The sequence below is a fragment of the Astatotilapia calliptera genome, chromosome 14, assembly GCF_964374335.1.
Source record: "Astatotilapia calliptera chromosome 14, fAstCal68.1, whole genome shotgun sequence".
In the NCBI taxonomy this organism is placed as follows: Eukaryota; Metazoa; Chordata; class Actinopteri; order Cichliformes; family Cichlidae; genus Astatotilapia; species Astatotilapia calliptera.
Window position 1 is genome coordinate 3,570,358 of NC_137435.1, and position 15,043 is coordinate 3,585,400.

At 44.3% G+C, this 15,043-nt stretch overlaps 2 protein-coding genes and 1 non-coding gene across 12 annotated transcripts in view; 1 reads left to right on the top strand and 2 right to left on the bottom strand.

The window, feature by feature from the left end:
- On the top strand, nucleotides 1-11,250 carry ints4 (integrator complex subunit 4). Its single transcript, XM_026191677.2, has 24 exons — nucleotides 1-161; nucleotides 1,404-1,598; nucleotides 1,716-1,833; nucleotides 1,917-2,023; nucleotides 2,136-2,250; nucleotides 2,455-2,540; nucleotides 2,693-2,743; nucleotides 2,838-2,926; nucleotides 3,501-3,621; nucleotides 3,949-4,020; nucleotides 4,113-4,287; nucleotides 4,740-4,945; nucleotides 5,026-5,168; nucleotides 5,265-5,380; nucleotides 5,560-5,693; nucleotides 5,915-6,081; nucleotides 6,295-6,388; nucleotides 6,474-6,554; nucleotides 6,634-6,764; nucleotides 6,856-6,915; nucleotides 7,081-7,240; nucleotides 9,651-9,794; nucleotides 10,656-10,776; nucleotides 10,892-11,250. The coding sequence occupies exons 1-24, from the start codon at nucleotides 6-8 to the stop codon at nucleotides 11,080-11,082; spliced, it is 3,033 nt and encodes a 1,010-aa protein (XP_026047462.2). The 5' UTR covers nucleotides 1-5; the 3' UTR covers nucleotides 11,083-11,250.
- Nucleotides 11,247-15,043, bottom strand: part of aamdc (adipogenesis associated, Mth938 domain containing) — a 20,492-nt gene continuing 16,695 nt past the window's right edge. For 3 of the 10 annotated variants that reach the window (XM_026191680.2, XM_080289329.1, XM_080289331.1), the window contains exons 2-4: nucleotides 12,777-12,927; nucleotides 12,594-12,689; nucleotides 11,247-12,215 (exon numbers count right to left, since the gene is read on the bottom strand). In XM_026191680.2, the coding sequence (XP_026047465.1) occupies nucleotides 12,075-12,215; nucleotides 12,594-12,689; nucleotides 12,777-12,908 (369 nt within the window). In that variant the 5' untranslated portion in view covers nucleotides 12,909-12,927 and the 3' untranslated portion in view covers nucleotides 11,247-12,074. Of the gene's footprint in view, nucleotides 12,216-12,593; nucleotides 12,928-13,528; nucleotides 13,778-14,283; nucleotides 14,763-14,911; nucleotide 15,043 lie in introns of those variants that run through there. The other 7 variants (XM_026191679.2, XM_080289330.1, XM_026191678.2 and 4 more) reach the window with 7 other exon arrangements.
- LOC113037057 (U2 spliceosomal RNA) lies at nucleotides 14,387-14,577 on the bottom strand. Its single transcript, XR_013901572.1, has one exon. It is a non-coding gene; the product is annotated as a U2 spliceosomal RNA (small nuclear RNA).

Here is a 15,043-nt window from a genome sequence, read left to right on the forward strand (position 1 = left end):
GATCGATGTCGCGGACATGGACAATATCAGGAAGTTACGGAAACTGTAAAGGGACAATTTATCCTGCTGCTGAATGGAAACGCTTAGCTAACTGTGTGTTCATAAACATGGCAGCACATCTGAAAAAGCGAGTTTATGAGGAATTTTCCAAAGTTGTACAGGTGAGCACATTATAACGTCTCGTCAGCTGTTGTAAACTTAGAGTTTAAACGTTAAAGAAATCGCTAAATGTTACAATTCTGCGCCAAGTACCGTGTTAGCTAATGCTAAAAGATAGCCGCTCACAGTCACAACACAACATGGATCCTCTGAGAGTTTAGTGCAGAGGAAAAGCACAACTTATTCCGTTTAGTGCTTTTATTCTTACACACAGTATAGCACAGTATCCACTGACAGTGGCATTTTACGCTTTGGAAGCTCAAAAAGAAACCGAGTTGTTTACATCCGATTTAGCATTCACGTCAATCATTAATCCGCTAACTGAGCTCATTCGCATGTTCTGAGTTTTTCCTGCACAGAGGAACTTTTGGCTCCTCTCACAGAGGATTTTTAGCCAAAGTAAGAGGAAACTGTAATAGCTGTTCGAAGCAGTGCTGTTATTAGCCGTTTATGCGTCATGTCATTCGTTTTTGTGGATCTTGTGGCTTCATTAAGCAACAACATCCAGCTCGCAGTGGGGCAGTTTGTTGTTAGTGTGACGAGAGTTGGCACCTCACGGTCCGAGGCTACGGTTCTCAGACAGAAAAGGGTTAACTTGCCTTTGAGGTTACCAGTGTAAACTACAAGTTTAAGCGTCGCAGCTTCTTGGAGATGAGTGAGAGCAGAGCAGGAGATTTAAACAGCGTCTGCAGTAATGGTCACAACGCAAAGGTCTGTAGTGATCAAAGAGGAGCAGCTGGTTTACTGGATGAACTATGTTCCTACTCTCACCTGTCAGCATGACCTCTCACCTGGGTGGTGACCAAAACAGTAGGATTGCAGATATACGTGGCCTAAATGAGCTGTTTCTAGAGATGGAGCGAGGAACTGAGAGAAAAATGAGACAATTGATGGTTTGAGCTTCTTACTGGGAAAGCTTTAGTACGCCTTCTGGGTGAGATGTTTCAGGCAGGTATCACTGGGGGGAGACCCCTGCGAACACCCAGGCTTGGAAACACCTCAGTATCCCCCAGAAGACCTGAAGGAGGTGAAAGTAAAAAGAGGTCTGGGTATCCCAGCTTAGACTGCTGCCCCTGTGACCTGGATTAAAAAAACAAAAACAACACAGGAGAACATGGATAAATGGACAGTAGCTCTTAGTATATATGGTCAAAAAGAATAGATGGCCCAGTTAGAGAAAAAAAGATTATATGTCAGGAGATTAGATGCTTTTTGTAGTTGCAACTGTGTTTTTACACTTACAGATTCCACATGAAGAAACTCCAGCCAAAAAGCTGCGTCTGTCCAAACCCAGTAAGTCTGCCGCTCTTCACATTGACCTCTGTAAAGCCACCAACTCCACCGATGCCCTGCAGTACCTGCTGCAGTTTGCACGCAAGCCTGTGGAGGCAGAGAGCGTGGAGGGTGTGGTCAGGATCCTGCTGGAGCACTACTACAAGGTAAAGAGTTGTGGGTATTTTTTTTCTCCTTTTTTTAAAAATAGAGTTGATAAGAGCAGAATTCCCAGTGTCCTAAAAAAAAGTCAAACTGCTAATGATGACGATTCTTTCTTCCAGGAGACGGATAACTCTGTGCGGCTGAAGATTGCCTCTCTGCTCGGCCTGCTCTCTAAAACGCAGGGCTTCAGCCCCGACTGCATCGTTGACGATGCCATTAACACGCTCAGCAATGAGAGTACGACACATCTGAACATTTATCCATCTCCAACACTCAGAGAAACTTTCATAGCAAACTGTTTTGTTTCTTTGTGTGTTCAGAGTCCCATCAAGTTCTCGCCCAGCTGCTGGAGACCCTGCTGGTCATTGGTACACAGCTGCCCGAGAGTCCTGCACTGAGACTGAGGCTCGTAGAGGTGGCCTACAAGGTGACACAAACACTTATTCAGAGTCCATACACAGAAGTCGTCATTACAAATTCAACAGGACTTTCTGCACAAACCAGTAAATGTCCTCCTCGTTTCTCTTCTCTCCTCTTAGCATCTCTCTGATACGTATTTTGGGGTGAGGAATAAGTGCCTGCAGCTCCTGGGATGTCTCGGCATGGTGGACGCTCCCCTAGGAAAAGAAAACGAGGGCGCGGGCACATCCTTAGGTTTGTATACATACTTATTGTATTTATTTTACCTAAAGCTTAAAATGTTAAAAATACAGAGGTAAATCCATCAATACATCCTTCTGTATCTAAATTTGATGTCTGATTTAGTTTAATCCTCAAAACGTATTTATGTGTCATTATTTATTGTGCTTTGAGTTGCTGTGTGATGGTTTTTATGGCGGCCTGCTATTTTGCCTCCAGGAGGATTGAGGGATGTCCAGAGCATTATCAGCGACTACTTTGGAGACCAAGACCCCAGAGTCCGCACTGCAGCCCTCAAAGCCATGGTAGGAAAACCGTGTAACCCCCCCTGCACTGCAACCAGCACTAGACTCATGTGTTTAGGAACCAAGCACAGTGAGCTTTAAGGAAAACAACCCACTCTATTTTCAGGTTTCAATAACTCTGCTTGCTCTCTGTGCTGTTGTTTGTTTTCCAGCTGCAGCTGCATGAGAGAGGGATGAAGATTCATCAGATTATTTATGATCAGGTACGAGCAGAATACGTCCTCACAGCTTACTGCACTCCCACTGTAGTTTAGATGTTTAATCCAACCTTCTGTATGTATTCTTGTGTGTTTGCAGGCCTGCAGGCTGCTCACAGATGACTATGAGCAGGTCCGTTCTGCAGCAGTGCAGATGGTTTGGGTGCTCAGTCAGCTGTACCCAGAGAGGTGAGGAGACCAGGATTCTCATACTCAGTTTCAGTCAGTGTAGCTGTTGAGTTTGTTCCGCTCTCTGGATCAGAAACCACGACTGATGTCTGAAAAGATAAATCCTAACTGCTGTCTGTAAGCACTGTCTCTGCTGAAGTGCAGAAACCTTCATGAAACTTCCATGTGCGACGACTTTATATTTAGCCCAAGGCTACTTATGTTCTCGAAAGAAGAAGTAAAATAAAACAAAACAGAAAGCTGCCAGCTTTTCTGTGCAACAGATAATTCCAGCAGAGTGTTGTTAGGTCCAAACCCTTTTAAAAACATCATTTACAGCTAAAAGATGAATAATAAAGTAAAAGTCCCTTAACCTTCAGTATATGTGTTATTCTTTCCAGTGGTAGGTTTGGTTATGGTTTATCCAGAACATTTACTCTGACTTTTTCACAAAACAGTATTGTTGGAAAAACTGCCGTTCATAAATGTTTGTTTTTTTATATTTTCATGTTCCTTCTGGATACAAACTTTGCTTGTAAGCAACATTTCTCCAGTTTTTCTGATTTGTAGCTTGTTGATGTTTCTGTCCAATCAGCATTGTACCCATCCCATCATCCAATGAGGAGATCCGGCTGGTTGATGACGCATTCGGTAAGATCAGTCACATGGTCAGCGATGGTTCCTGGATGGTTCGGGTGCAGGCCGCGAAAACATTGGTGAGTAAATAAAGTCTTCCATGACAACAACAACATCATCAGCAATTAAGTCAGTTTGATATACGGGACACAAACCTAGAAGAAGTCCTCACATGAAGAATCCACAGGTGGACCCATGTGTCCTCATATCACTGTAGAAACGATGTAATGCATCACTGAGGATGGCTCACCCACCACTCAGGAATCTTAATCCACATATTTACAATCTTTACTGAGTTTGCTCTCATTAAGTGGGAAAATGCCTGCAGATTAATGATGGGAAAGAAACTGTGTGTGTGTGTGAGGCAAATGGTGTTAAAGTGAAGCTTTTATGTTCTCGTGTGTCAGGGTTCGATGCTGCAGGTCAGTCCTCACTTCCTGGAGCAAACTTTGGATAAGAAGCTGATGTCAGACCTCAGGGTGAGTTAATTTTTTTATCTGACAGTCTGTAGCAAAGTGATGTTTATCGGCACAGCTCCGCTCACTCTCCTTTATTCCTCTTTTCCATCCAGAGGAAGCGCACAGCCCATGAACGAGCCAAGGAGCTCTTTGCTTCCGGAGAGTTCTCCTCTGGCAGGAAGTGGGCCGATGACGCCCCGAAGGAGAAACTGGACACGAACACAGTCAACCTCATTGCCTCGGGGGCTTGCGGAGCCTTTGTCCATGGCCTGGAGGATGAGATGTTTGGTAAAGGAAACCCAGCAGAGTTTTGGATGATACGTTCACTGAGTTCAGGCTGCTACAGCTAAATGTTCTCATAAATGTCTCAGGAGGTTACAGAGAACTTTAAAATGTTGTTTTAAATAATTATCTGCCAAATGATAAGACCTGCTGTGATGCACAGACTGCTATATAGCAGGTAACTCTGCCTGTGCATTGCATCCATAGATTCCATACTTGTAGCTTGCTAACTACACTTACTACCGTTAACTAGTAACTCCACCCGCACGTCTAAATGTGGTCACGTCTGGCTCCAAAGAAATGGTGTGGTGTGGCAGTGGACAAAATGAAGCTGAGTGTCTGCAGATATAAAGAGTTGAATGACTGAAGTAAATGCTGTTTTCTGTCTCCAGCTTCTGTTGAGGATTCATTTTTCTCTTTTTGCTGAATATTTTCTGGTGTTTTAAACTTTGTTTCAGAGGTTCGTATTGCAGCGGTGGAGGCGTTGTGCCAACTCGCTCGGTCATCTCCGAGCTTCGCCGAGAAATGTCTCGACTTCCTGGTCGACATGTTCAACGATGAGATCGAGGAAGTGAGGCTGCAGTCCATCCACGTGCTGAGAGAAATCTCCACCCACATCACGCTCAGAGAGGACCAGCTGGACACGGTGCTGGCCGTGTTGGAGGTATAAGAGCGGGGAAACGATCTGGAATCACAAACCCCGAGTGATGTTTTTGTGTCTGACTTTTCACCGTCTGTGCACAGGACTCGTCTCGAGACATCAGAGAAGCTCTCCATGAATTACTGTGTTACACCAACGTCTCCACTAAAGAGTGCATCCAGCTGGCTCTGCTGGAGCTGCTCAAGAACCTGAACAAGTATCCCACCGACCGTAACTCTGTCTGGAAGTAAGAGTCTACAGCCCAGTGTATAAATAACTCTGCAGAGCTGCCATGAGTTAAGCTGATGGTTTATTTATTTCTTTTTTAATTTTCTACCTTCAGGTGTTTGAAGTTCCTGGGATCCCGCCATCCTACGCTGGTGTTACCGCTCGTTCCTGAACTGCTCAGCACACATCCATATTTCGACACGCCAGAGCCAGACATGGACGACCCGGCCTGTATCCTTCACACACCTAAAGATCTCAAACACACACAGAGGAGCAGGAACCTGAGTAACGCCACCCACCGAGGGGCTTCGCAGGTCATCCATTATGACCTGTTGGTGCAGTTTGGCTGCTTTGTCTCTCCTCTACTGCTGTGCGCTGCGTTTCCTCTTCCTTGACTCCGTTGATCTCAGATATCGCCGTCCTGGTGTTGGTGTTCAATGCTGCCAAGTCGTGCCCCACCATGCCGGCGCTGTTCTCCGACCACACCTTCAGACACTACGCCTACCTGAGGGACAGCCTCTCCCACCTCGTGCCGCCGCTAAGAGTGAGAACTGAAATACTGCATCACATTACAAACTAGCAGCATTAACAGCCGCTTCACAGTCGGGATGCTTGATTTTTTTTTCTCAATCATGTTTCTGAGAAAATTGTCCGTCAGACCTGGAAAACACGGTCAACCCGACAGCAAAGAGCACCTGCACTTCTGTCTCATCAGACTGATGCTGGTGACGCTCACGGTCCTTCCTGTCACTTTCTGTGTTTTAGTTGCCCGGCAGGAAGCAGGTGTACGGTCTCGACTCTGTGGACTCGGGTCCGGGTTCTGGTTCTGTGGAATCTGCTCAGCTCTTCCTTCAACAAAGTCTCAATAGGGTCAGCACCATCCAGAACCTGGAGGCACCTGGAGCCCAGGACCTGCTGGACTTGACCACAAGGTAAACGCACACAGTGAAGTGTGCACACGAAGCACGCAGGAAGGATTTGTGCTGTCACATTTTGAACATGTTTTATGAATGAATGCCAGAAATCCCTCCGATATTTTTTACTTGCAAACGTCAGATCATGAGACTTCCTGATATCCTGAATGAGTAACTGTAGGGATGTGATTGTTATTTGTGAGTAAATGAGTCGTTAACTGGTGTCTGCAGAGACCTGCTGCGGCTCGGCGAGCTGCAGACGGAGCTTGCTGGAGCTGCTGATTTCTGTGCTACATACCTGCGCTGCCAGCTGCTGCTAATGAAGGTAGGAGTGTGTTTCTGCTGCGGTTCTGAGTGTCTGCAAACAGACCTGTTCTTCAGATTCAGAGCTCTGTCCCTCGTTTCTTCAGGCTCTGCAGGAGAAGTTGTGGAACATGGCCGTCCCTCTGTGCCTCAAACAAAACGTCACGGCCACAGCAGCGGCTCAGCAGGTCTCTCTCACACACACACACACACACACACAGTAACAGCAACAGTGAGATCATGTGATGTGTGCGACTGTGTTTGTAGATCTTGGAGGAAACCTACAAGCTGGAGTTTCTGTACAGCGGCTTGGAGAGCAGACAGGTGGCCACCATACATCATGTTCGACTCCAGGCCAAAGCTCTGCAGCTCGTCCTGACTGCTCGCACCAGACAGGGGTAAACACACACACACACACACACGTGTGCGCGCACGCACATACACACACACACATTCTGTACATACTTCCCAGCCTGTGTCTCTCCTCAGGTTGGATCTCCTCATTGGCAGCTGCGAGAAGTTTTTGCAGGATGTCGAGTCTTTTCAGAGGTATGTTTTTTCATTCTTTGTCTTTTTCAGACAGTGAGAGTTGAACTCGGCTCAGTCCATATCAGCTGGAGATTCATGTAATCTGTTGATGGTCTGTGTGTTATCGATGCAAAGGACAGCGTCGGACTGTCCTGACTCGCTGTCGGTGTTTCGTGCCTCCCTCAGGCTGTTTCTGACCGAGCTGCCACACCTCCAGGACAGTTTTGTGGATAAGCTCTTGGAGCTGATGCCGCGCCTGTCGTCCTGTAAGCCAGTGGAGCTGGTGAAAATCCTGCAAACGACCCTGAGACAGAGCGGCCTGCTGCAGCTCAGACTGCCCGAACAGGTGCGGTGAAAACACTGAAGCATCACAGCACGAGTTTTCATGACTGAAATCCATACAGCACTCATCTCTCCTTCAAACTCGTCTCCCAGTGCTTCTGTTTAAGTGACTCTTTGGAAGGCTTTCTTAAACCAGTTATTACACATCGCTCTTTATAAGGCGCTCTCAAGCATGCACATAACCAAGTGCTTACATACATGATAGAGTTGACTCTGAAGTAGCAGATTATAACCAAGAACAACAGTGACCCGCCCACCCTGGGGCTGTGGTAGCAACTAAACTTTCAAAATAAGAGTGGCCCTTCAACTTGAGCTTAATTTGGGGTGATTTTATTCATCTTGACCAAACTCTCACTCAGAAATCTCAAACATTAAAGCACAACTCAAATTATGAATTTGTCTAATTCACATCAGCACGCTCGTGGTTTCACGCCTGACCCGGAGACCCAGCTGTTACCTCCAGTTATAATCTCTCACATTCAAAGTTTATCTTTAAGTTTAAGTGATGAAATTATTAGAGATGGAGCGATCCGATATTACGTATCGGTGTGATACACACAAAACGCGCTACTTGGCGTAACCCAGCTCGGCGCATCGGAGCAGTATGTGTCACGTGACAGAGCGGCTGTTGTCGAGACCTGTCGGCGGTCTGTTGGAGCATTTGGAGCCTCGCGACATGCTTCCTAACCGCGGCGTTTCATCTCGGCGAAAACTATCCCAGAGAAGTAAAGCAAGTGTGTAAGTTCATCCCTGAATGTTTGCAGAGTATTTCCACGTTAAGCTTAACAACTGATATATTGAGCCACAGCTGGACTGGCCATCGGAGCTCCATACTGAGGTGAAAAGGAAGCGATTTGTCCCGTAATTCAGCTAGAATTAAAATATAGACACGAAGCTGGAGTTATTGTGTCTTTGCTGCGCAGTTGCATCTACTTCTCTCATTCACTCCCCCTCCCTCTCCTGTTATTACTTCAAACATGAAACTGATCAATGATCAGCTGATTGGCTTTTCTGCCGCAAGTCCGTCTTTCTTGTTTGTTTATCGCCCACTTTGCACTAGAAAGAGGAGACCAGCGGATAAACAACAGCAGCACGTTTAAGCGTGATCAGCTGTTGTTAGAATTTATTTAATATTCATTTCTAGTATCAGCTGATGTTTGCTGGAGCCACAGCTGTAAAGCTGCTGGTCATGATGTCGGTTTGGATATGTGGTGAGAGGGAAACATGAGGATGAAACCAGGAGATGTCCTTACTGAGTCATCAGAGCTGAACAGGTGATGGAGAAACAGGTTTACCTTTTAGGTGACATGAATGAGTTGAAGTTATGAACTGTTTCTGAGAGACAAATAACACCAGGATCCTTTTCTACATAGCTGACAGCTGGTAACTGTGCAGGGGCGGGTCTAGCAAAGTTTTGTCAGGGGGGCAGGTAGGACATTAAAACGGAAAGGGGGGCACAAAGAAATACTTTTCTTTGTTATGTCATTTAAAAACTTTGAATAAATAATTATCTGAATCTTACAACAAACGTGGTCATCTGATTAAATGTATAGAAATCCATTATTGTAAATAGTAACTAATAAGTCTAATATACACCCTAGTAAGCCATAGTACCATCTGTGCAGTCTGCAATTCTGTTGAAGAAAGATGATGAATCTATTTAATTATTGTAGAAAAATAATCGATTTCTGTGCATTTGTTTTACACTTGCATTAAATTAAAGTTGATTACATCGATTAAGGGCGGGGGGTGGTATCCTAATATTTTTGCTGGGAGTTGGCAACCCTATTAGTGAGGTAGGTAAGTACTCTTTAAAATACCAGAATGGGGGATGGTGCAGGTTTACGTTTATTAGATTGATCAGTGTTGCTGAACAGTATTTTTTGCATACAGGTATAACAGAGTAGCTTCGTTTTCTTGTTTTTTAAAACTTGAGTATGAACTTATACAAAATGCAGCAAGATATTTATAATAAACTGTTTTATTGATTACAAAATACACTATATCGGATTCATATCGGTATCGGCAGATATCCAAATTTATGATATCGGTATCGGACATTAAAAAGTGGTATGGTGCCATCTCTATAAATTATAAATGTGTAACAGGTCAGACTGAGACATGGAGCGATCTAAAAACAGCAGCAGACTCCAGATGTCACGATAAGATTACAGAGGTGAACTTTCAGAATAAAGATCGATCAAAGCTGGAGCCACTCTATATTTGAAACTAGTTCTTGAAATCTCATTTGCATGAATGCATTGTTTTAATTTAAATGTTCTTTTCCACCTGATATTTCCATTTATAAATAAAAGATTTCTGCATTTTTATGGGCGGAGTTCCTGAACTTTGAGCCTCAGAGACTGCAGCGGTGGTGTGGTTTGAGTTTTGTTTAATTTATTGCTGGTCATCAGATCCATCGGGCGACGGCGACCATCATTGAACCAACGGGGGAGTCTGACAACCCTCTGAGGTTCACGTCTGGCCTGGTGGTGGCGTTAGACATTGATGCAACGCTGGAGCACGTCCAGGACCCCCAGAACACGGTGAAAGTTCAGGTCAGTTTGATGTGACGCCAGAAAGAAATCACTTCATCTACTTGAATCCCCCCCAAAACTGCTGTGAACAGGTGGTGATCTGACTATAGAAGTGTTGGCCTGCAAACAGCGAACAGTCTGTCAGCAATAAGATCATTTAACAGTGACGGGGGTCATTCAGATGAGTTTTTCTGATTGTTGATTTTGAGGCATTTGTCCTTGTTATTCAAATTATTTTTAATATTTTTTTTTCTCGACCTCGTTGTCGATCTCTGTCTCGACATGTAAGTGTTTGTGATTAGTGTTTAAAGACTATAGATTGTGTGGGTCAGCTGTAAACATGTTGGATTAATAAATTAACCCGAATCTGAAAGAGATCAAGGCGCACACCTTTGACACTGCAAGACAAAAATCTTTCTCTAAAGTGTCAGTCTGTCCTAAAACACTGTGCATGTGTGGATAAAAGACCAAAACACACAAAGTTTTGAGCGTGTAGGTTTTAAGCTTTAAGGTATTTAACAAAAATATTGCATTACCTGTTTAAAACAATGGCCACAGTCTTCCATTCATCCACAAATTAATTGCTCTCACACTGCGGGTATATTCTAGTGCTTCCAGCAGTTGTGGCTAGACATGCTTTTGTTTCCCCACCGATGTAAACGAGGCCTCACCTTTATTGGCACAAAGTTTATGAAAGTGTTTTAACATCTGTTAACCAGCTCAGCGTGGTTTGAGCCACTGACATCAGGCTCGGCTTACTTACAAACCTGCCAGCGAGTGCAGCTTAAGTCAGGCTGTGCCGGTTATCATCCAGTCTTATAAGCACTGATTGGTTTGTATTTTACACCCAACATGAATGTTTACTACTCGCTGCCTCTGCAGGTTCTGTATCCAGACGGCCAGAGTCACGTGATCCATCCTAAACCTGGAGACTTCAGAAAGCCCGGACCCCACAGACACAGACTCATCACGCAGGTTTACCTCTCACACACAGCGTGGACAGGTCAGTTAATAACATGTTTTTTTGTCCTTTGAATATAAAGTTATAAAGCATCCAAACTAGTAAAAACTCTCGCTCCATCGTCACTTTGTTTCCTCCCCTCGTGTCTCTGCCTCAGAGCCGTCTCAGATCGAGGTGCGTCTCCTGCTGGCCTACAGCTCCTCCTCAACCTCCCTGACCTCCCCTTCCAAGCTGGGGTGGAGCGAGAGCTTGGAGAGCCTCCCGCCAGCAGAGGCCGCCGTCGAGGGAACGATTCCGTTTAGCAAAGCCGTTAAAGTCTTCATCATGCCCAAGCCCGCACGACGCTAACAAAGCGCCTCAGCTTTAACGTGCAGGACTTTTCTTCTTCTGTTCATCTCTAATTATAACTGTACAGGAAACCACTCTCATTAACGGTCAAGCTGTAGGAAGCACAAGACGGGGTTTTATGGAAAAAGCTTTTTGTATTCAATTATAAAGAAGAAGTCAGGTGGTCAAGTTTCATTCTCCACTTTTATTTTGTCACATGATGAATCAAACTGAACTCCTCCCTGTGTAGACAGCAGGTAACATCCATACATTTCAGCTTTTATAACATGTGACTGCATCTAAAGTCAACTCTAGAAGAGCTTTCTAAGATGCTCTACATTCTTTTCTGCCACCACCTTTAAAATAACTTTTCTCAGAGAGAAGGTGACTCGATTTGTGAATTCTCTTGTTTAAGATGTTTATTTACTTAAAGATTTGACTCTGTGTCAACCACAGTTTGGATGTTCTCTCTGTGCGGGTCTCTCCACCTGATTTTAAAATGGCCACAGGTGTGAATGGACCTAGTTTCTATGCTGTGATTGGCTCCTGCTGAGCCTGTGGACAGAGACTAAGCCATGAAACAGCTGCAGGCAAAGATCAACAATCGTTCCACACGTTTACCTACAGAAACTCTGTTTCAACTGTTATCGGTGGCTCTTGTTGTTTGAAGGCTTCTTTTGTGCTGAATTCATCAGCAGATGAGTTTGGGCTTTTAAGGCAGGCAGGAAGCACACGGCTGTAAAGGAAAGAGTGCTCTCTAATGTGCAAAGCATGGAAAACTAATGAGCCCTGTAGCACAACAGAAAGCAGGAGAGTCTATCAGTCTATGCCCATTATTGTGTTTTCATAATCAGGAAGTCACAAATGCAAGTGAGACTAAAATTTAGTCGGCAGCTTGTTTGCATCTTCACAGTGAACTCAAAGCTTCAGCACCACAGTGGGATATTCTCTCTACAGTGAAAAAGCTTGTAGAGTCCTCCTCAGGTGGCCATGTCAGCAAGGTAAGGGTGACATCAGCAGGTGGAGTGGAAAACCCCGCCCACCTTTGCACCCTGGCCGGCCAGTTTGTTGTATTCAGCGACAGCCTTCTCCGTCTGGAAGACTTTTACATCAACGCCTTTCTGCTTCACAAAGTCCAGGGTGGAGGAGGGAACCTGTTAGAGGAGACGATGGTGTGAATACAGTCTGACAAGCACAGCTCCTTAATCGATCCATCAGCGCTCCAACCACATCCACACACAGGAAATCGCCTTTCAGCCTCCAAAGAACGACCGTATTAGCCAGATTATTTGAATGGATGAACCACCAAGTCTGCAGTCTCATTCTTTTGTGATACTTTATCTAATAGGAGCAGCTTGTGCAACATGACTCGGTCATACAGCAGCTGAGCGTGGGATCTGTTTTATTACATCAAAGTAACAGAAAGCAAAAACTCTTTAAAACAAACAGAACAAAGGTGCTAAGACTCCAACCAAACTATAGTTTATATTTTGGCTTTATTATGTTTAAAGGAATAAATTGGTCTGTTTTACCTGCAGAGCCTCGCTCATGCCTCTGCCAATTACCAGCAGGTCGATTCCCTTCTTCAGCACCTCATCTAGGTCAGCAGGTTGCACTCCAGGGTAATGCTGAGGAGCATAAAGCTCAACATCACAAATTTGCTTCAGAGCTAATTTACAGCAGTCCGTCCTCATTTGGATTCTGGTTTCACTTACGTCAGTCCCAGTCTCTCTCCAGTCCCAGGCTCGGCTCCCTCCAGGCCAGACCTTACAGTCCTTGTAGGTGGAGGAGCATCCCTTCACCTTCATGTGGCCCCAGGAGAGCGAGGCGATCTCTGGAGATGACATGTTTCTTTGAGGCTACCTGCTGTAAGACAAAATAAGCAGTTAGCACAGCTTCTGAAATAGTGTGACAAGATTTTTACAAGCCATCGAAATACTCTGAAAGGTCTCATTAATGCAAGTTTGCCACAACCAGCAGGAGTGATTTATGTGCCCTTGTAAAATGTTCCCCTGCAGGTCAATAACAAAACTACAACTGACTACTACAAGAACAAGAGGGCCCACGTGAAACGTGCTGCTGATAATTCAGTTACTACTTCAGGTCCAAAGTTCTTTTACTTGCATTCAATCAAGTTTGACTCATTAGGAGGTTTATACTGAACAGGTGTATAACAACACCTAACAGCAATAACTTGTGTAAATACAAGAATTCGATCAATCAGATCAAATTATTACATGTAAGCTGCCCTGTACAAACTGTGTACTTAGCACAGGCAAATTAGATGCTTACTTTAGCACACATAGATTGCACAGGGTTTAACTAACACACACACACACACTCAGTATCGCCAGCAACTAAAATCCTTGTCCTGCCATTTCTGTAAGTCGTGAGCTGACTGGGTCTATTTTTATACTTCTCACTTTTAACTCCAAACCAATATAAACCTGCTGTCAAACTCACTCACTGCATCTATTCAAACCGTACCAGACAAAATATTTACACAAACTAGCTGAAATCCTTTTAAAACAGTTTGTTAGGCTGTAACAGGAAAACATGAAGCTAAAGTCTGTGCTGCTGCTTACCCGTCTCGATGTCAACTCACTGAACACACCCCTCAAGTCATTCTTCCTCCCGTAATTAAAGGGACACGGACTAACCTGCGAGCTGTAACAGTCAGTCTATGATTGGTTGTTAATTATCAAGGGTGCTGGAGCTGAAACATCAGCCTTAGTAATAAAGTTTTCCGCACAGCTCACACAACCCTGAGTTTACCTGTGGACCTTAGGCTTGTGTGTTTTGTAGGTTTCAGTTCAGTTTCAGTCTCTCAAATAAAGTGGAATATTACCTGAAACATTTTAAATACACAAACCGTCAACAATATGTCACCTTATGTGGAACTGTCCTCCTGTGTGACCTGTCTGCACCCTTTTGAAAACTAGTTTCTTAATTCACAAAGTTAGAAGTATTGTGAACGTTAACATGAAAAATGTAAAAAAAAAAAAGAAAGAAAGAAAGAAAGAAAGAATGAAAAGCAGCAACTGTGACTTTAATCTTATATGCCCAAAAAATTATGATACCAGAAACTATTATTCATGAATTAAACTAGTGGACTAAGCATGGACTCTTTAAGGGGACTGAAATAAAAACTACAAATACTACACTGATATACTATGCTGTGCATAAAAACACCCTACCATACGCAAAATCCAGTGAACTCACATTTAGGGGATGTTTACGATACGGTGCACCATACTAACAGATCCACTCGAATACTGCTAATGAACGTAGCTAGTTAAGCTTGCATTGTTTTTCCACATGTTTAGGGGGGTGCACCGTTCCTGGAGATACTGCAATACCAGGTCGATGCGTGGAGTGGACGGAGCAAGCCCCTATTCCATCTCCCTGTTCCAAAAATCAATTTAATATATGGTCCCCGGGTAGGGGACGTATCAGATATTAAACTGATAAGAACAGATACTACACTTGATCTTAGCCAAAAGGCCGAGAAGCGATGCCGGGAATATGTCGGAGCAGACGGAGTCACTCCCCGCACCCTCTCCCTGACTCGCGGTCCGAAATCCGAAGTTAAAATTCAACAGTAACGTTTACCGTACAGTTTATGAAATAAACACAAAAACATTCAACTGAAGTAGAAGAACGAGTCGAAGAATCGCTACAAACAAAGTTATTTAAGAAACAATACGTCTTCCTGGTGGCTTCCTGGTTACGTAGTCTGCAATTGTCCAATCACAAACCGAAGCAGCAACAGAGCAAAAAGGCTACGAAATTTAACATTAAATTCCGAATTTACTGATGTTATCCCTGAAACCTGTCAAATAACTATTACCGAGTCCTCCGAAGGTGAAATTCACGTGGGTAGTCCGTGTTTCTGTTACGGGCTGCGAGGAGCCAGTGCTGCCGCCATTTTGGTCCAGAGAAGCCGCGCCTCCTCAACTCGATTCATTTCATAGAAAACAAA